At 54.3% G+C, this 21,496-nt stretch overlaps 1 protein-coding gene across 18 annotated transcripts in view; it reads right to left on the bottom strand.

Annotated features, from left to right (window-relative positions):
- Window positions 1-2,368: 2,368 nt before the first annotated feature.
- LOC134521748 (protocadherin gamma-A4-like) overlaps window positions 2,369-21,496 on the bottom strand; it is a 140,365-nt gene continuing 121,237 nt past the window's right edge. For 17 of the 18 annotated variants that reach the window (XM_063348593.1, XM_063348589.1, XM_063348590.1 and 14 more), the window contains 2 exons: window positions 9,086-9,174; window positions 2,369-4,200 (listed from right to left, as the gene is read on the bottom strand). In XM_063348593.1, the coding sequence (XP_063204663.1) occupies window positions 3,974-4,200; window positions 9,086-9,174 (316 nt within the window). In that variant the 3' untranslated portion in view covers window positions 2,369-3,973. The remainder of the gene's footprint in view (window positions 4,201-9,085; window positions 9,175-21,496) is intronic. The other variant, XM_063348588.1, reaches the window with a different exon arrangement.

The raw sequence follows: 21,496 nt of genomic DNA, 5'->3' as shown, positions 1-21,496 counted from the left end.
GATGTCTGGTGCCCTGGGACGGTATCACCCAGGCTGGGGCGGGTGCTGGGGACAGCCTGTGGGTGGCAGCTGGATGTGCTCAGCCCTACTGCCTGTTAGTGGTGGGTCAATGTGATTGATCCCTACCATCACCCCCCCCGGAGCTGCCCCTAATGCCCTCCAGGTGCTTCAGCATGGGAGGGACGGTGGCCCCAGGGCAGAGGGCACAGTGTGACAGGGGCCCCCACAGCCCCAGGCCCCTGCCCTGTCACTGCCCTGACCCTCATGCCCTCCCCTGTGCTCTGGGACCGCCTGCCCCAAAGGAGGATGCTGTGGTGGGGTCCCCCTCCCATGTGGGTGTGTGCATGTGCGCAGGCACGTGCACGTGTGTGTGTGACATCAGGGCTGTCCCCACGTGCACAGGGAGGGGAGAAGGTTTGGCTTTGTGGGGTGCAGGGAAATTTAGGGGGGGGGGTGGGTGTCCCTGTGAGAGGTGCATGGGGATTTCCGGGGGTCTCTGTGGGAGCGCAGCAGGATCTGGGGGTCGGGGGGGTGTCTTTGTGGGCTGGAGGGGGATATGGGGAGCGTCTGTCAGTCTGCGAGGGAGTTTCGGGGGGTGGTCTCTGTGCGGGAGGGCAGTCTCAGGGGGGTGCTGGGGGCGGGGGGAGGCCACAGAACTGCAGCCTGGATGGAGACACTTCAGGGGGGTGATGGGAATGGGGGGGGGGGGAGCCATGACCTGGGCTCCTGGAGCCTCCCGCATGCCCTTAATGAGGGGGACCAGACCCAGCCTTCCGTCCCCCAGGCTCTGTGTGTATGTGTCTGTCTGTCTGTCTGTCTCCTGGGGCTGCTCTGCCCCCGACCCCCCCCCCCCGCCCCTCACATCTGGACAGCAGCAGCTTATTTTTTCCTCTGCGGTTGCAACACCCCGATTCTGGGGACGTTTCTCCCCGGCCTGTGTCAGACCCACACCACCCCACCCCCCCTCCCCCCCGCAGGAAGAGAAGGGGGACCTCGTCCTGGCCGGGGGGGCCAGGAACGGCACCTGACCCTCATGCCATAAAGCTGATCACCTTGAGGTCAGAGAAGGGAGACTCCTTGCTGGAGATGGGGAAGGGTAACTGGATGCCCCCAGAATTGAGGAAAGGTGACAGATCCTTGCCAATTATGGGGAAGGGTGATCTGATCCCCACTGGGGCTGGGGAAGTGACCAGATCCCTGCCAGTGACGGGGAAGAGTGATCTGATCCCCTCTGGGGCTGGGGAAGGGTGACCGGATCTCTGCCAGTGATGGGGAAGGGTTATCAGATCTCCACCGGGGCTGGGGAACCCACTGGGTTAACAGATCCCCCAAAATTAGGGATGGGTGACCAGATCCCTGCCAGTGATGGGGAAGGGCAACTGGATCCCTTCAGAGCTGTATCTGTGGACACCATGGTCTCCTCGGTGGGGTGTGCCACATTCTGCCCTGCCCTTCCCCAAAAATGCCAGCGGGGAGCATACCAGTGGCACCCACAGCCATGTCACCCTCAACCCAAAGGCCTGGGGGATGCAAGGACAGGGGTGTCCAAGCGCATCCGCGCTCTCAGAGCCAGGCTGGGGCTGAACCACCGCCCCGTCAGCCACCTCGGCACAGCGGCAGCATCAGGATGGACGGCCCCCATCTCTGCCCCCCTCTTCCCACTGGAAATAAATACCATTGATTCAGAAGAAACCATTTTATTATTTTTTTTTTCCCAAAGAAAAAAAAGCAATATAAATATTAGAGTATAAAACTTGCGTGTAACACATCGACGTTGGTCTATATGGGTATAAGAAGGATATAAGCATATATATAATATATAAGTATAATTCAATATTAGACACATTGAAAGGGCAAACGTGTTTCATTTCACGTACACTCGGAGCACAGACCACATGGAAAGAGGATACAGAGAAAATTGAAAATACTGGTGTTCACAAGTTAGTTACCGAGATTAAAAATAACACGCCACTAAATACACGACACGCACTACGCTACCTCAGATTGCAGATTAAAAAGAAATATAAAGACTACGATTCAGCTACAGCATTTCTAGGGGGGGGGGGGGGGGACAGGTGGCAGCTGCGGGGGACAGGGTGGGAACCGCTCCCAGCACAGCCAGCGCCGGAGGTGGCTGGATCCGGAAGAAACACGGCGGTTGCTCCTGCTGCCCTGGGTTTGGGGAGGGGGTGGCGGTGGGGTGACTGCTGCCATGCCGGAGCCTGGCTGAGAGGGCTGGATGTGCTCGGGTGAGTTATGTGTTAGTGATTAAAAAGGGGTAAAACAACACACACACCCCCTGGGAAACCCGGCGTGGCCCCTTCCTGGCCATCCCGCAGCCCCTCTCCTCCCTCTAGCTACACAAAGCCCCTCTCTGCCTTCCTGGGGGGGCTCAGAGCTGCTTTGATATGGGAAGCCGGCCCGGTGCAAGGGTGATGGGCACATGGAGAAACTCTATTCCTTATCCTTTGATTCCCTCCTCGGGGTGGAAAGCCCAAAGCCAGCAGGAGCATCACCTGCCCCGGGCTGGCCTGGCGTGGTCCCACGCGACCCCTGTCCCTTGTTGCTCCGGATTGCCGGCTTTGCGGCACCACCCTGTACTCGCCCCCCAGTTCTCAGGTCCCTCCTCCAGATCTGGTCCCCAGGCGCCACCCAACCAACTGTCACTTACTCGGTTGCCAACTCTGCACCAAAGCCACGTGCTGGCAGCTCTGCGGATCTCACCCCTTTGGGCGAGACCCCAAACAACCCTCTTATTTGGGGTCTGCACCCCAAATAAGAAGCAATGAGTTTCCCTACCCCTGTTTGACCAATCCTACCACCCAACCCCCCCACCCCTCCCCAAGGCAGCCCCAGCACGGAGACTCGGGCAGCTGCCGGCACGTTCACACCATGCTGCGTGGGCATGCGAGGACTTCGGTGGGTCCGTGGAGCTAACTGCGCTAGTGCAGGTGTGAGGTGAAGGACGTGCATGCAGACACGGTGTGCAGAAACGTGAAGCATCCTCATCCCCCCCCAGTCCCCTCGGCGGGGACTCGGCCAGTTGGCTGCCTGAAAGGAGCCTGGCCGCAGGGGAGCGAGACTCTCTTAGCTTTAATTCCAGAAGAACATTGACTGTACACATAAATATTTACTGCAAGGAAGGGATGAGATGTGTCTGCTCTTCGGAGACCCCTAGAACCGCTGGGGCAGCTGCCGCACGCCTCGGCACGCTCCTCATTGAATTCCCTACCTCCCAGCTATCAGGAGGGTGTTGGTTTCTTTTGTTTTTGTCTCATATTTCAGGCCATTGGTGGTTGCATTTCTAAAAAAGAAAAATGTTCAGGATGCAGCTTTGCCATATTCCCTTTGACTCATGCAATATAAACACTTACTTATTATTTTTTTTCCGGGTAACAGGTAAGCAGGAACTGAAGCACTCCCTACCAACTTCTCAGCAACAAATCCATCGCTAGCAGTAACTCAGGGTGACTTTTACTAATGGAAAGTTTAAGAGCAAAGAATTGGAGCATGGGCTTTAAGCTAGGAGCTGCCTTTTCCTTTCCAAAAAAATATGATCGAAGGTCTATAAATTAAAAGATCCGCGTTAAAATTATTTACACTGGGCAAAGCCAAGCACAAGCTTTGTGCCTTTCTCAGACTATCTGGGAGCAAATCGGATCCAAAGATGTGGCAGAAGACCTTCCGCCCTTGCATATTCTAATACCCGAGGGATCGTATAAAATGTTAGCAATTATTCACAGGGCACTTGTTTGCGTTCGGTTTAGCTTCCGGATTGGTTTTCATCATGAGACCTAACAGCAGCGAGACCCTGCTCCTAGCTCTGATGATGAGGAGATACATTCGCAGCAGCGTTTCCTACTTTTTGCATCAAAAAAAAAAAAAATTGACATTCATCCTCCGGCCTGGGCTGTGATTTGGGGGGAGTGCTGGAGCCGGCTGCCCTGTAGCTCTAAGGTCTCCTTCTTCTTTTCTACTTCTTCTCCTTCTTCCCGGATTTCTTCTTGTTGCCTCCCGAGGAGCCGGCGCTCTTGGCATCGCGCTTGCCGGCGGCATTGGTGAGGGTGGCAGTGCTGCCCGGGATGTAGACGTTCTGCCGGTAATCGGGGACGTGCTGCAGGGTGAACTGGGGTCCGTAGCGGGCGCTCAGCCCCATGGTGCCCGTCCCGCCGCCCAGGGTCGAGTTGCCATCAGCAGCTTCTGTGGGGGATGCCGGAGGCAGGGGGGGCAAAAGAGAAGGGCAGATCGTTAGTGCCAGCCAGGGACCACCCCAAGCCCCAGCAGCCCCAAAAGGCTCCCACCGGGTGACAAACCCAGACCTTGGCGCCACCAACCTTTACTACCCTTCAGACCTGTCACTCCATGGGATGGCTACGACATGCATGCTGGGGAGCACGGCATCACTGGCACTGAAATTCCTTGTTTCCGTCTCACATCATTGCCAAAAGTTTGGGATTTGGGGCTGGAGGCTGGCTGGGGTAGGGCAACCTCTCCTCTGCCCTCAGCAGCCACGGGGCTGCCTGTCCCTCCCTGCCTGCCCAATGCTGGCTGCTCTGGTCCCCTCCCTGGCTGCTGCCTCTGCAGAAAAACACACACCCCCTCCGAAAGCAGCCCATTACAAACATATTGTACAGCCACAACCATTAGTAATGCATTAAGGGAAATCCAATATTTTATTTTTTTTTCCGCTGCATTTAAAACCCTGCCCCCAGTCTTTCTCCCGCCAGGTTTATCCAGGGAGCTGAGCACATGCGAGGAGAAAGAAAATCCCTCCCCTGCAATACCACAAAATGGCTCTAGGAAGCCGAGCACCAAGCGAATCAATGCCGAAGCGCACGTCTGATGATCCAGATCTGGGAGCAGGGGGAGGGGAAGGCAAATTCATTCCTGTTGCTGTGCAAAGCCCCAGCATGGCAAGAGCAAGCGCAGGGGCGGAGAAGGGCGCAGGGATCCCCCCCCACCCTGGGTTGCTGGGGCACTGCTGGGAGGTAGAGAGCAGATGGAGACCGGGGGGATGCGCGGAGGCAGGGGGAGAGAGGAGCACGGGGGGGGACGGCAGGGCACGAGCGACGCTGTTGCCATGAGCGGCGGAGCGATCTGCTCTGGCATGGCTGCCCCAGCACGGCTGAGGGTGGGATCCTTGCAGCGCCCTGCTGAGAAATAATTTGCTAAAACTCTGTCTCTGCATCGGATACTGTGGGTCCCATCTCAGCCTTTTCACTGCTTCATGTATGGGGCTATCGACACGCTCTCCTGGGAGGCTGGAGAAACCCAGTGAGGGCACCTGAAGGGCCCAAGGCAGAGTCTGGGGCTGTTACTCCCTCCTTTTTGAGGTGGAAAGACTGAGGGAATACAGAAAAGCAATGAGCAGAGAACGTGGGCTGATCCTCCCGTGTTTTTCCTCGCTCCAGACCAGAGCTGTGCGCGCCTCTGTGTTGCCTTTGCTTTCCCCTGAGCAGATGGAGGTGGTTAAACCAGCCAGAAAGCTAGACAAAAAGCTGGGCCACATCCCACCAACCCCCTGAAATATTGCTGCATCCGCATCCCCTCGCAGAGGTCGGAAGCATGAAGCAACTGCAGTTTGAAAAGTTACAGCTGCTCTGCTGGAGGAGGAAAACACATAGCGAGTCTGAAAACAGGCAAGATATTGTGTAACGGGGACGGGGGGCGCACAGGAGAGTGTACAAACACAGCGAAACACTGGGAACTGCCGTTTCGCTTTCCATATTCGCCAGCAGAACTTTTCTACAGTCCCCATTAAATGGGTCTCAGACCCGGTGGGACTTTGAGGACCTTGGGCTGGAGGAAGGCTGGAGGAGACGTGTGTATACAGTTAGTGATATTTATCACTAAGCCTCGTTTGTCTCATCAGTATCTTGTTACACTAACAACCAACTCAATCCCACATCTGTTGGGGTGTTATGGGATGGCTGGAGATGTGCTATCAGGCCAGGCTGCAGCCAGGGACCACCTCACAGGCCCCATGGACTATGACCTTTGGCAGTGGGGAAGATCTTTTTTCTGGGCTCCCCCAGCTGGATACAGCCCAGCTGGGGGCTTGGTGGGCTTGGGCACCTTCTCCTGTGGCCTCCCCACTGGGTGCCTCTGCCCTGCTTCCCTCCTGGACAATCCCAGCTGCACCAGGGCAGTGAGGAGGCTGGGGGCTCCCAGTGGCATCTGGGACAACCGGTCCCCATGAACTAGTTTGCAGACACAGCACAGCTTTCACGGGGGAGAAAAAGCCGCCTGTGAAGTTCCCAGCCTGCCAGTTGGTCCAGGGTAGGAGCAAAGGGCTGTTTCTAGGTAACATTGACATTAAAGCTGAAAAGAAGAGAGAACAGGGACAATAGAGGTTTATAAATGGGCACCGAGTTGCTCTTGCCAAGCAGGGTGGGCACTTCAGCTGCTGCTGCTGGAAAGGTTACGCTCAGCCTTTACCAGCAGCCAGCCATTATCCCAAACAGTCCTGAGGAGGAAAATAAGAATTTGGACTTTGGCAAAAATAACCAGCGAGGGGCTCCATCGCCCTCATAAGCAGAGGGGAGGAGAGGCTTGAGGCAGCATGTGCTGCTGCAGCTGCTGGTGGGGCTTTCAGGAGAACCGAATATAGAACGACTGCCCCTGCCCCGTGGGGAGTGGAGCTGGGGAGAAGGACCTCCTCGGGCTGCCTGTCTGCTCTCCCGCCATCTCATGGCACCCCTTTAAATTCTCGCTGGAAGCCAGAGTATTTTAAGGACAGGATGTCTGCCCTTCAGTGTCTGGTGTCCTGGAGCATCTGCACTCCTTGGTCTGTCTCAGCAGCTGCCTCTGCCCTTTTAGATGGCTCAAAACACTGGCTTTTCACGTTGTTCCCAGCTCTAAGGGAGGAAGATCCAGAGGAAGGGAGCCCGGGAAGGGAGGCAGAAGCCCTACAACAGGGTTGCAACCCTGGGGAGAAACCAGGTCGCCAGGCACTCTGGTGTGGGAGGGTGATTTAACCACTGGGCAAGTGATTTAACCCTCAGAGTGACTGGGTCGGCAGAGGGTTGGCGTGGCAGGGCCAGCTCTGCCTCTTGCTGAAGCGAAGGATAACCCCTGGCACAGGGTCAGGATGCGGGCAGGGCATCACTAGCCCCTTTTTGAGGTGGGGGCGGGGCATCCCTGGCTCATGGACCAGAACAGCAGCAGAGGAATGTTCTGCCTCCCGGGTGGTCTCTGCTCGACGCAGACTTGAGCATGGGCTTGATGTCGTGTGGTGCAAGCCATCATCCACCACCCTGTGTGGGAGCAGCTCATGCTCAGAGGAGCGGGCGAGCAAACGGCACAGTGCCATCACCTGTGTCATTGTGTCCCACCCACCACCTCGGAGCTCAAACTGAGTTCAGCAGGTGACAGTAAGAGATAAGGACCATTTAAATAACCAGGAAACATTACCCAACGATGGGCAGCACAAAGCTTAATGGGCAATTAGCACCGCCCCTCATCAAAGCCTGCTCCAATCAATACTATTAGCTTAATGAGTGAGAGAAAAAAGGGGGGGACAGGGAGCAGGGGAGACATGAAAAGACAGTGCTGGTGGACAAAGCTTGTGCTGTGTCCCCAGCCAGCGCAGCAAGGGACCAGCAGGGGCCAGAAAAGGATGGAGTGGATGGAGCCATCCTCTCCCTAGGGCTGCAGCAGGGAATGCCCTTATCTAGTGGATGGATCTGATTAAAATTAACCCCCTGGGCAGACTGAAGTCGTGGGAGAGGATAGGACTGTTTGAGACTTGTGGATTGGGGGAGATTTGCTGCAATAGGGCCTGGGGCTACACAGAAGCTGGTGCTTAACCTGGAAGGGACCGGCTCAGCTCTCTGATCCTGGGGACTCTCAAGCAGCAGTCAGAAAAACAGCTTTATTTGCGAGTAAGGAAACCGGATCTGGAGGCACGGAGTGATGATAACCACATGCAGCCCCAGCGGCTATTTTTCCATAGTCGTTTTTCAGAGCAGAGACACGTTTTCGCATTGTTTCTTTCCCTTGAGTGTAAACAACTCCCTTGCCCAAGACCTTCGTCCCCTTCCCTGGCCACGGCAGCTGTGTCTCCAGCCTGCCTGGTGTCTGCAGAGCAGCAAAGTTCAGCTGCAGCAGCTTTCCAAGAAAGTAACAGCAAAGCCATCCCCTCCTCCCCCAGATTCCTTCTCTCCCAACAGCTCAAAGGAAACATCCTAAGCATTTTGCGCGGGGTTTTATGGCTGTGCTGTTGCTTCTATTTTTAAATCAAAGGGGAAAAGACTTGGAGGTATTTATAAACAAAAGCTGTATGAAAACCAGCCTCTTTATCCGTAGTGCTGCACAGAGTGACAGTTGCGCATATCTTTTATACAAAGCCATGGAGACCGTGGGTGCATGGGAACACCCCTCCTTGCTCACTGCTTCCGTATGGCATGGCCATAAACCTGAACAAACCAACCCAAAATGACCCCCAAAGCAAACCCTAGTGATTACAACTGCAAAGAGCCAGCAGCAGCTGGTGGGGCAAACCTTGGCGAGCCCGCAGCTTGGCGGAGGGACCCAGCGTGAGCAGGGAGCACACGCCGGCATCTCTAGACATGAGGTTTGTTGGGGATACTGAGTCTGGCATTTACTGTATTCCTGACCCAGCCTCTAGCCATAAGCAAATCTTCCAGGCTTCCTACCTCCTCACCTTACAGCAAGTTGCCACATAGCAGATATTTCATTTACTGTGACCTTAAGGAACCAAGTAGTTTATAAAATATCGGCTCAAGACCGGCTTTTTTGTGGAACACAACCACATCGCGAGCCAGATAACATTCTGTCATACACAGATAACATAGTTTGGGTGGAAGAAGTACCCATGCCTACAGTATGTCTGATGCTGATGACTATCTGGTATCTCCTCTGCCTTAATCCTTCCCGATCCCTCTCCTCTGCCTGGTAACGCAGAGGGCAGTGCTTTTCCACCAGCAACTGCTGAAGCACTTTTGAAGCCACCCCAAATAACCCATATACATAAGTCCCACCAGCATCTTATCTAATGGCATGCATCTGAGATGTCCACGCGAGAGCAAGTGCCATGGTTTTCCCACATGGAATGGAGACCAACCGTTTGCTGAAGCCAGGATCATGGCCTGGAGCATTTCCGTGTCAAACTGGTTGTTCGGCCAGGCTCCACCTTCCTCTCCATTCTGGGAGCTATGGGAAAAGAAAAGAAACAGCAAGTTACTGCAGCTCCATAAGGAGGAGTAGACATGTCAGGGACCACGAGAAGCCAAGGCTGCGGGCTTGCCTACTGGCAGAGAGGAGTTTGCAGGCTTTAAACCCTTCTATTAAATAACACTCAAGAATCAAAACACTTTCAGAGGTCTCCATCCCTCTCCAGGCTTTTGAAGAATAACCACCAACACCAAAAGCACTTGAGGAGGGCTCAGCAGTGTTTCCAGCAACACCTACCTAACTCCTGCTGACTTCAGAGATAGCCAGTACCTCAACTCCTCAAAAACCCCCCTAGGTGCCTTCCCACCAACATAATACCGCAAAAAAATGCTGGTCATAAAGTCCCAGAGCTGCACGCACCCTTGTACAACCAGGTCCTCTGTTCCTTTTGCAGACCATGTGAGGGGATGACCCTTTCAAGCAATTTCAGGTCACACATCTGGTCTGCAGCTTCATTCGGGAGACTGAGGGTGAGAAAACTCCACAGCGTGATGGGATTTGGGATCCCACAGAGCCAGTTGCCCAGCACCATGAAACCTGCTCTGAAAGGAGTCCAAGAGCAGCTGCCAGCTCTACAGACCTGTCAGCAAACAGTCCTGGGGAGGTCGAAGCAACGCTGAGAGAAGGGAGATGGGTGCCCACCTTTGTTCCCTGAGGCTGGATGATGGGGGGGCTGAGCACCACAGATCTGCCTGGGAAAACTCTGGGGATGCTCCCAGGCTTTGATTAAGGAGGATTTGTGACAGAGGTTACAATCAGCAGTCTGTGTACAGTCTAACAAGCCCCGCTTTCACATTTGCCAGGTGCCAGCTGTGCTTGGCCACCATTCACTGGTAACACTTCCTCTCCATGTCAGGGCTGTGCTCCCAGAGCCCCCCTAGCACCTCACTGCCTCCAGCAGAGACACCTAAACATCTCACCAGCTTCCTGGGTCCTCTTCTGCTCTGACCTTAAGTGACCACATCATTCAGACCACCGGTCTCTCTCAGCTGAGTGCTCTGCCCACTGGGATGCCAGGATCTGTCCCTTGGTTGTGCGCTGGCTCGCTTGGGATGAGGGCTGCCCCGCTCTTGCAGCTGGGAGCTCTCCAGAAGTGAGATTTGGGGGTTTGAAAGCCCTTCCCCTTGGAGAAACCTGAGCCCGTTTCCCAGGCAAGTGTTCAAACCACCAGGCTGCAAGGCACGGAGGTAGCCTCCTCCTTTACCGTCATGAACCCAGCCGTTGCACCCAGGAGCTGCCAGACCCCAAAGCCCTGATCAGACAGGCTCAAGGAGCTGAGATCTGCCCCAGCTCCAGCATGGCAGCTCTATGCTCGAATGCTCAGCACCCCCTGTGCTGCAAATGCCAACGCAGGCACTGCCGCCGCCAACTCAACACCGCACGCTGGGCGGCAGATGGGCTCTTTACCACCACACCGAGCATCCCGCTGCCTGAGTGCTCCCAACAGTTGCACCCGCTGCAGCCCTCACACACAGGACAGGCTCGATATTTTGGAAATGGGACAGACCCACAGGCACATCCTCGGAGGTTGTTATCTACCACAGTGACCTTGTAGTGTGGGCAGCTGCATAAAAGCTCTACAAGGAGGGGAGCCCTGAATGCACAAGAGCCTTCCCCATCCTCCCTGTGCAAATGTCCTGCACACATGAAGAAAAACTGCACAGGATGGATGAGAGTGCCCGTGAGCTCTGATCAGACCCCACACAGCCCTGCTCAGCTTGGTATGGACACAGTGAGGGGTAATAGATGGGCAAACTCCCTCTGAAACACAAGATCTGTATGTAAGGGAGGCATGTGGGAGTGCCAAGACCACACTATCATCCTGTTCCTTCCCCTTCTGCATCGCCTGGCTGATCCATCCCCAGCCAGGCACAGGGCACTGCTCTCGCACTGGTTTTTATCTATGGAAGATGCAAACAATCCCTAATGTAGCAGAGGCTGCCCCGGCATGACACTGCCAACAGCGCTGCTTCTGAAATACCTGCCGTCTGCTGCAACCCAGGGCATCCTGAAAACTATTTATATCCATCCTCCGCGACACGTGTGGTGGCACAGTTTCAAGAAGGCCAGAAGCGAGGCTTGCTCGCCTCGCAAATTGATTTCAGCACTTGCATGATGCTTGTGCCGAGACTCTGCGGAGGTGGGTACCGCTGCCTGGCGCTCGGTGTTGTGTCAGGGAGCTGCGTGCAGGCAGCGCAGGCAGTGCAGGCAGCGAGGACAGGGTGGGGACAGCCCTAGGGCTGCAGTGACCTGTTAATGTCACAGGCAGGGCTGGGAATAGAGCCCCGGGCTAGATCCAATAAAGGACTTAGGAACCTAAAACCCATTGCAAACCACAACCCATTCAGCCACCGGTTAACCCCAGCAGCTCCTGCCCCACCAGCTGCCCCCCCAGGCTGGCAACTGAGGTTCCCAGGTTTTTCAGGGTTGGAGAAAAGATGGCCAGGAACACCCCAGTGCCTCCCGAGCAGCTGCTCGTGGCTCTGAGGGCTGCCCCAGCATGCTGATGGGATCCGGGAATGGGGAAAGGGAAAGCACAAGCAAGTGCCAAATCCATTTCTTTCTTAAATTGTAATATTCCAGTGGTTTGAACTGTGTTTTGAAATCGGAGGCTCAGGTTCAACTCCCTCTTTGACGTGGCAGTGCCAGCGTCACATTTTCCACCTCCCAAGAGACTCTTTCCTCCCCTCCCACCTCTCCTTTGGGCAATGGGCTGCACTGGACAGAAGCTCCTCCTGCCTCCTGTCAAAGCTGGGCCTCCATGCCCTAGGACAGCGGGAACACATGGAAGGAAAGGCTCACCCTGCGGCCAGGACATTCACCTGGGAGGTAGTACCAGGACCCCCAACCTCACTGAGCTCCCTAACTAGGGGTCTTCACTCTCCACCTCAATGACCCTTGGCCCCATGGCTGCTTGCAGGCACAGACAGGAAAGCCAGCCACTACCGAGCACCAGACCTGCCCAGGGCTGAGTTGGACGGGGAGGAAAGAAGGGCCATGGTCAGTCCCTGCAGCCTGGGAGGGCGTTGTGCAACACAGTCCAACCCCTCCAGAGCACGGCACAAGAGGAACGGCTGTACCAAGAAACGTGTGGATCTTGTTCAGTTTTGAGCTCATGTTTTAGAGATGTGTGCTCCCAGGGAAGGGCGACCCCGCGTCACCAGTGAGCAGAGAGAGATTCATCTCCAGAGGATGGGGAGATGGGCAGTTTTTCAAACCCTTTTCCTTTCTTCTTGTCTTAGAGAGGGAGTGAACACACATGAACTCACATGGTGGACATGGTGCTGGTGGACAAGAAGCTCAACATGAGCAGGCAATGTGCACTTGCAGCCCAGAAAGCCAACTGCATCCTGGGCTGCATCAAAAGAAGCATTGCCAGCAGGTCGATGGAGGTGATTCTGTCCCTCTACTCCGCTCTGGTGATACCCCACCTGGAGTATTGCATCCAGCTCTGGAGTCCTCAGCATGGAAAGGACATGGACCTGTTGGAACGGGTCCAGCGGAGGGCCATGAAGATGATCAGAGGGCTGGAGCACCTATGCTATGAGGACAGGCTGAGAGAGTTGGAAGTGTTCATCCTGGAGAAGAGAAGGCTCCAGGAAGACCTCATAGAGGCCTTCCAGTACCTAAAGGGGGCCTACAGGAAGGAAGGGGAGGGACTCTTTATCAGGGAGTGTAATGATAGGATGAGGGATAACGGTTTCAAACTGAAGGAGGTGAGATTTAGATTAGATATTAGGAAGAAATTCTTTACTGTGAGGGTGGTGAGGCACTGGAACAGGTTGCCCAAGAAGGCTGTGGATGCCCCATGCCTGGAAGTGCTCAAGGCCAGGCTGGATGGGGCTTTGAGCAACCTGGTCTGGTGGTCAAGCAACCTGCTTGACAGGGGGGTTGGAACTACATGATCTTTAAGCTCCCTTCCAACACAAACCATTCTATGATTCTATGATTCTATGACTTCACCGGCACCCGTGTTACAGCTATACCCCAGTGTCAGGGGGACAGACAGACCCCTATATCCCCTTAATGCCCTGTGGGATCACAAAATCACAGACTGATTCAGACGGAGAGGCACATGAAGCACACAGCCTAAAGAAGCTTGGAAGGTCTCTGGTCCAACACCCCATTCAAAACAGGGCCATGCTTTCAGATGTATCCAACTTTATATTAGAAGCTCAAGGCTCTGAGCAACCACATTTTGAGTATGAGACTTCTCCATCTCTCTGGCTTCCTGTTCCAGTGTTTGACCACCCTTGGGTGAAAAATGTTTCCTAACTTCTACTCCAAATTTATCTTGTTGCAACATGTGCCCATTGACCCTCGTCCTTTTACTGTGCACCTCTGAAGATGGCAATGAGACCCTTCTCCTAGCTCTCACATCTCCAAGATGAAGGAGCTCTCCCAGCCTCTCCTTGCCTGCCACAGGCTCCAGACCTCTCATCATTTTAGTGGCTCCCATTATGGCCATGTCTTTGTTGCAGTTGGAAGCCCATAACCGGGCACAGAGCTCCAGGTGTGGTCCCATTAACTGCCAAGTTGAGGGCAACCATGTATTCTTTTGACCTGCTGTCTACAATCTTATCAGTAAAACCCAGTATACAGTCAGTCTCCATCACGGCAAGGGTGTACTGGTGACTGGTGTTCAACCTGATGGTCCCCAGGTCCTTTTCTGCAAACCTGCTGCACCCAGTGTTCCCAAATTTTCCACGAACAGGCTCAAAGCTGTGTGCCTGCTCCCCATGATGCCACACATAAAAGCTAGTTTAGAAATGCCTTAGGGTTGCAAAAAACGCTATTGAGCTCACTTCTCCAAGCAGGAAATTCAAGTCCCTCAATTACTTGCAGTGCAATCATCCAGAATTCAAAGGCACAGAAAAAAAAAACAAGTGCTGTAATCTAAAAACACCCAAAAATAACTGCTCGCATTGGAAAAAAGGCACACAGCTGATGACCAGACCTGGCCGTCTTCCATGGCTATAGGATGGAATTGTGAATCAGAGCTGTGAATCACTGATTTACTAGCGAGCAGCCTGCCCTGCCCTTACTCCCCGTGCCTGGGGCGGGCAGACCTCGGAGCACCCCCTTGCAGCACTGCTCCCCACTCAGCTGAAGCCTTGGGCGCTGCTGCGGGGAGGCTGCCCGGAACGGGAGGGCTGGTTTCTATGGAAATGATTCCAAGGAATTGCTGTTTTTAATACAAATGCTGTTGACTCAATAGGTTTTTTTCTAAAAACCCATCCCCCCCATAGGACACTTTTTTTTTTTTCTCTCTGTTCAATTCTACTCCACACTTCAAAGCTCAGAAAAGAGCTGGCTTTCATTTTCGGGAATGTTTCCAGCACAGCTAGGACTGGAGGGAAGGAAGCAAACCCACGTTTGAGACAAACCCAGGGATGCAGCGTCTTAGGGGGGCTCAGGGCATGGTGGGCACGAAGCACGGGATGGGGGCTGTGCCAGCAGAGGCAGGTACAGCCAGCGCACGACCCGCAAATGTCTTCATTAAACCTGGCTACCTGGAAACCAGGGAATGCCAAAATGAAAGGCTTGTCCTGAAGCCTTGACGCAGCCCCACTCCGTGCTGCATCGTGAGGCTGCCCCATTGTCAAGGGTTTCCACGAGCATCTGCCCAAGCTGCACAGGGTGGACCCGGGTGCTTTCCTCACCAGCTATTTTGTGGCACCTCTGGCCACCGCATCCCTTTTTAACTTCCCTTTCGAGCACAGAATTATTCATTTCCTTGCGGGGTTGCTATGGAGCTCGTCACTATGGCAGCCGAGGGCCCTGCAAACATTTATTTGCACAACTGCCCGGTGGATTCCTGAAAAATTGTTTTCCTCGCTCTGCAGCTGGAAACACAAGCCATAGCAGCACCACAGCAAACTGGAGAAGATTATTCGTGCCAGAGCAGTGCTGTCAAAGCCCCAGGGACTGGAGAGGACAGCCCAGCACCCCAGGGATGAGAACCCGACACCCCAGGGTTGCCTGGCAGGGCATCGGCAGCGCTTGGCCTGGGGATTTTCCTGGGATACCCTCAACATCCTCCCTTCTCTCTCATTTGGGGCTTTCTGGCTCCTATGGCCAGCAGAGCTCCTACCCCACAGCCCTGGCTGCTTCCAGGCTTCCCCACTCCGTGAAGGGGAATATAGCTGGGGTTTGTTTCTCTTCCCAATCTCTTCCCCTTTCACTCCCGTTTGCTCCCCAGCTCTGGCTGCTGCTCCCACTCTCCCATCACCCCCACCCCAGCAGCCTGGCTGGGGCAGGATTCTGCCCTCCCCACCCAGCTCCCAGGACCAGGGGGTATCTTCAAGCCCATTCCTTCAGCCCCATTCCTGGGCAGCCCCTGGTCCCCCCAGGCTGCTCCCTGTGCCTAACCCCCCCTGCACTGCTGTTTCCAGTCTCGCAGCTTCCTCCAAGCCCTCCCCGCGCCCCCTGCCCACCATTTCCCTACACACAGCTCCAGACGGAGGCAGCAGCAGAAGTAAAAATCTCAGCCCACGCATTTCTCGGCTGGCAAAGTGACAAGCAAAAGGGAACAGATCTGTCCCTGCCGGTGCTGAGTCTCTGCCGTGCTCGAGGCGTGCTGGGGACACAACCCCATGGCTGGAGATGCAGCCCCAGGGCCAGTATACCTCTGCCCCACCACCCATGCCAGCTTCCCACAGCCCCGCACCCTCCCACCTCCTCCAGCCTCTGAAAAAATGGAACCGGCTCCAAAATACCCACAATTTCCTGCCTTTCTCCCTTCCTTAACAGAGGATGCTGCTGGCCCTTCCCCCATGCTCCCTCAGCTCCACACATTCCCTGCCGCTTCTGTAATGCAATTGCAAGGGCTGGAGAGGACCTGGATGAGGCCCAGCTTTAAGATCATGATTTTGCAAAGATGGGATTGAAAATCGTTAGCGGGCAAACGGGGGGGAAGATTTGCAGCCTCCCAAAGCACCCGTGAGTCGTTACTTCCAGCCAGTGGAGCTGTTGGGATGCTGCTCTGCCATGGAGGCAGAACAATAAGCCACGATGTGTCTAAAAGGGGGACCAGGGGCAGTGTCCCCCCTCCAGGGGATTCTTCCAGCCCTCCTGGATGAGGCAAAGCTGAGACGAGCATTATTTCGCCCAGCCCATCCTGCCGCCATCCATGCCCTAAATGCACAAGGAAGGATATTTTGAGAAATTCTTTGGAAAGGTTATTGTGTCTATTTGGCCGATCCTTGCGCCTCTGCAGCCGGCCGTGGCATGTGCTCAGCTGCGCAGGAAGCAGATGGAGACAGGAAAATTAAACTAATACACGTAGCACCTGCTAAACTACCTAAAATAGCATTTCTATACATAACACTGTGATGGTGACACTACTGATATTCTGGGGGCTTTCCAGAATGAGAAGTGTGTCCCGTTGTTTGGATATTTCCCTTTTTCCATAAAAGACTCCCCAGCTTTTGTCCTGCCTGGCAGGATCCAGGTGGCTCAGACTTCAAGGGTCGTCACAAATGCAGATAAAGGGATTATTGGCCCAGAATGGTCAATAAGGGAAGGAAACATTCAGCTAAGAGGGCTGTGTGATGCAGAAAGAAGCCCAAATACTGAATCTGCTCAGATTTGGGCTGTTACTAGACAAAAGGGTGAACCCTGCAAGCAGGAGTGCTCACAGGCATCGTCCACACCTTGGGGGACCAACTCTGTGGTCTCCTAGCTGTGGACGGAGAGGTGGGGTTGGGACCAGGACACATCACTACAAAACCTTCAGCTTCCAGTCCCAGGATCGGCTCAGCTCTGCAGGAAGTGGGGAACGAGAGCAGTTATCCAGGGACAACTCCTGTTCCCAGCGTCAAAACAGCTCCTGCCTGTCCCACTGCCTCAAATCCACTCTAAAAATTGCACCAGGGGGTTGCAGCCCACGCTCAGAGCAAAGCCAGGCTCTGAGCAGCCCCGTAATACATTAAAGCAGCGTTTTCTCTGCAGCGTTTGATAGGAAACCCCAGTCATAGAATCATAGAATCATTTAGGTTGGAAAAGACCTTTAAGATCACCGAGTCCAACTGGAAACCTAACACCGACAGGTCCACCACTAAACCATGTCCCTCAGCACCTCGTCTACACTTCTTTTAAACACCTCCAGGGATGGTGACTCAACCACTTCCCTGGGCAGCCTGTTCCAATGCTTGACAACCCTGTCAGTGAAGAAATTTGTCCTCCTATCCAGTCTAAACCTCAGCTGGTGCAACTTGGGGCCGTTTCCTCTCATCCTATTGCCTGTTCCTTGGGAGAAGAGACCGACCCCCCCTGGCTACACCCTCCTTTCAGGGAGTTGTAGAGAGCAAGAAGGTCTCCCTTCAGCCTCCTTTTCTCCAGGCTGAACACCCCCAGCTCCCTCAGCTGCTTCTCATAAGGCTTGTGCTCCAGAGCCCTCACCAGCTCTGTTGCTCTTCTTTGGACATGCTCCAGCACCTCAAAGCCATGAGCCTCTGAGTCGTCGTCAAACTTTCCTGTTTCAAGACCCACCAGGGCAACACCAAACCTGGCAGACGTGACCCTCTGGTTCTTGCTGGGCTTCCATGGTTTCCTCCAAGGTGTTTTCTGAGCAAAAACCACAAAAACAGGCTGGGGACTGGCGTGGGCTGTGTCATTGGGCATAAACAACCACCTCAAATACTCCCCAGAAAGGCAATTTCTCTCCCAGGCTCCTCAGGACCTGGCACAAGCTGGTGCTTTAAGCTCTGCAGCCCCAGAGGCTTTGTTGGGGGGAGGGGGCCGGAACTCTCCCTTCAGAGCAGAGCCCCTTTACTAGCACAACTCCTCCTTCACTCAGGGGTCCACAGCCCACATTAAAGCACAGCAGCTCTCAACCTTAGGTGGGCGCAGTGTCACTTAGATTATGGCTGTTCCTGCAAAGTGATGACCCCAAAGGGATCTCCAGACGGTGCCGCAATTTTTCAGGCTGCCAGGCTCTGCTCACACCTTCCTGAGGCCCCAGGATGGCAGCTGAGAGCAGCTCCGTACTCTGCGTGCTGCAGAAGCCCTGGAGGAATCACTCAATACTCAAGCATCTGCACAGGCACATGAATGCAAACCAGAAGAAGCAGTAATTTTGGCCCAAAGACTGTTACCCTTCTTTTGATCCACCTGCAAAACATGTGGAAGCTGACCTGGCAAATAACACTGTTGGCTTCAACCTTTGAGTGCATTTGGGATGGAAACTTGAGGATTACAATTATTTCCTAAACTTTCCAGGGTGGCAGTTATTTCTGCTGCTCCTCTTGCCCCTGTCAATGAGAAGCTGAGGCTGGGAACCCTGCACAGCCCAGAAGTGCTCCCAGGGCTCCTGGCCTTCCCCAGGAATCGTAGTGCCACCAGCTTCACTGCATGTCCCATGAGCTGCATGTTCTCCAGGTAACACTGTCCTGAAAACTGTCTCCTTTTCTCTTTTTCAACCTGTTTCCCCCATGCTGTCCATCCACTCATTCAACTACCCCTGGGTTCTGGAAGCTGTTGAGTGCTTTCAACCAGATCCGATGGCGAGGTGGAAGTTTCTGATATGCCACTCTTCTATCACTTGCATGAAAATCAACCGGGAAAGACCCTCATGATGTCTCCTGCTAGGGAAAGGCTCAGTTGCCAGCCATGCTTGGACCACAAGCTCATCTGTCACTGCTTGGCATCACACAGGTGGCTGGAAATTGCAAAAGCTGCTTGTTCTGCTGCTGGTTCAGAGCTGGACACAGCCTGGGATGCTGTGTGGGATGACAGTGGTGCTGGGGAGGGGCTCAGAGAAAACAGGAGGCTGGAGATGCTGTGGGGAATGGAGAAGAGGAGCATAGGGAGACCCTTGCTGCATGGTATGCAGAAGGGATAGCAAAAGCAGGTATTATGGTGGGAAACACCAGGGACCTGGACAGGCTGGAGGACTGGGTCCACATGAACCTCATGAAGTTCAACAAGGCCAGCTGCAAGGTCCTGCACCTCAGCTGGGGCAATGTAGGATGAATGGATTGAAAGCAGCCCTGCAGAGAAGGACTTGGGCATACCGGTGGACGAAAAATGGGGCATGAGTCAGCACTGTGCACTTGCAGTCCAGAAAGCCAGATGTATCCTGGGCTGCATTAGCAGCAACATGGCCAACAGGTCGAGGGACGTGATTCTCTCCCTCTACTCTGCTCTCCTGAGACCTGCCCTGGAGCACTGAGTCCAGCTCTGGGGTCCTCAGCACCAGACAGACATGGACCTGTGAGAGCGGGTTCAGAGGAGGCCACAGAAATGGTCCGAGGGCTGGAACAGCTTTGCTATGGAGAAAGGCTGAGAAAGTTGAGGTTGTTCAGCCTGGAGAAGAGAAGGGTCTGGAGAAATCTTACCATACTTTTCAATATCTAAAGGGGTAAGGACAGAGAAGGACTTTCTACCAGGGCCAGTCATGACAGGACAAGGGGCAACAGTTTTAAACTGAAAAAGGGTAGGGTTAGGTTGGACATAAGGAAGAAATGTTCTACGATGAGGGTGGTGAGACACTGGAAGAAGTTGCCCAGAGAAACTGTAGAAGTGTTCAGGGTCTGGTTGGACGGGGCTTTGAGCAACCTTATCTAGTGCAGGATGTTCCTGCCTATAGCAGGGGAGGGGGGGTTAAGTGGATGATCTTTGAAAAGGTTCCTCCAACCCAAACTGTTCTGTGAGCCTATCAAAAGACGTCAGAAGAGTCAAGGTGGGGCATGAGTGGGACAGAGGGGTCACAGCCAGGGTGACCCATCCCTGCAACTCAGCAGTAGCTCTGGAGGCGGGGGAGAGGACTGCTGCAGGCTGCAGCTTGGCCGGCGCCTCTCCCCAGCATCTGCCGGTTTTCGCCACACTTTCAATGAATGAGTGAAGACAAGGTAAACCTGTTGGTGTTTACCCAGACATCTCCACTGCTGCATGTGTGCGTGTGCCTTAGAGCACTTGCTGCTGTACCCACTATAACATTACGCAAACTTGCAACGTAAATTCCTATGGCGTTACAACACTCGCAGACACCCCTGTGTCTGCTGGGTTAGCAAGCTGGGGTTTTTTTTTAGGAAGGACGTGCTAAAGCCTGCATCTGTGACCAGTTGTCTTTCTGCTGTGTTTCCACCCCCTCACTGCGTAAACCCATGAATGTACATGTCTCTCTCTGCCTCTGTCCCCTGGCCCCAGCTGCTGCCTGCTCTGGGATGTCCCACACAGATACGTACATACAGTGTCCCCTTGGCGGGACCGTGTCTTGATACACTGGGGTATTGCTGTCACGTGGTTCCTCCTGACAACCCCAAACACACAGCAGAAGCCCCCCGAGCTCCAGCCACCCCTTGGAAGTACCTGCACACTCTGAACACTGAGAACACTAGATGATCTGAAAGGTCCCTTCCAAACTAGTCAATTCTATGATTCTATGAACACTCCTGAGAACATTTAAGGACTATCCTTGGAATACCTTTTTCCCCCTCCCCATCCCTTACTGCACACAGGCAGGCTGCCATGACTCCTGCAAGCCCAGGTCTTGGACCTCAGGCGTGAAAATAAAATAAAGAATGAAAATCCCTCCTTTCCTTCTGAGCTCTTCTGTGGGCACTGCTGCAGTCTCTCCACTGGCAGCCCCAAACCCCCCCTGCTGCACTCTCCTTCCTCCCTCCGCGCAGCCTGGGGGAGGATGGCCAGGGTCAGCCAGGGCTGCCGTGATGCTGTTTAATGGGCGAATGAAGCGAACACCACTATTGGCTGTGTTCGGCCTCGGAGGGGGAGCCTGGCTTGTAACCAGTCGGAAACCAGTAACACGGGGAGATTAAGGATTAGTGAAAATAAATGGGGGGCGGGGTGTGAAATAGCACTCTATATCTTCTTTGCATGCTTTGCTCTTCCCTCCCCCAGAGCTACCGGGGATTCTCATGCTGCTCCCCACCTCCTTGGGAGTCCCCCACCACAGTCCCCAGGATGCTTCCTGCCTGGGATCTCCTCCTAGCCTACCCACGTGGCCGAAATTGTCCCCTCTCCTCCCACAAGCTACCCAGGACATACAGGCTCTTCCCATCCCGGGATGTCTCACCCTCCTGTGCCCACCTGTGAGCAACACAGAACCTTCCTCACTCCTCCAGGAGGGAAATCCTGACTTGAGCCGGGTGTTTTCCTGAATAAACCGTCACACAGAGATCAGAACAAAGAGCTGCCAGCCAGGCAAGTACCATGAATGTGAAAGGCACAATCCCAGCCTATGCTCCTCTGTTGAATAGTGAAAAAGCAGCAAGATGGGTCCCTCGTACCAGTCCTAGCCCCTTCGTTCTCCCCCCTTACTCCACCCCTGCCAGGGAAA

This window comes from Chroicocephalus ridibundus, chromosome 11, assembly GCF_963924245.1.
Source record: "Chroicocephalus ridibundus chromosome 11, bChrRid1.1, whole genome shotgun sequence".
Lineage (NCBI taxonomy): Eukaryota > Metazoa > Chordata > Aves > Charadriiformes > Laridae > Chroicocephalus > Chroicocephalus ridibundus.
This window is presented reverse-complemented; position numbering and strand designations above follow the sequence as displayed.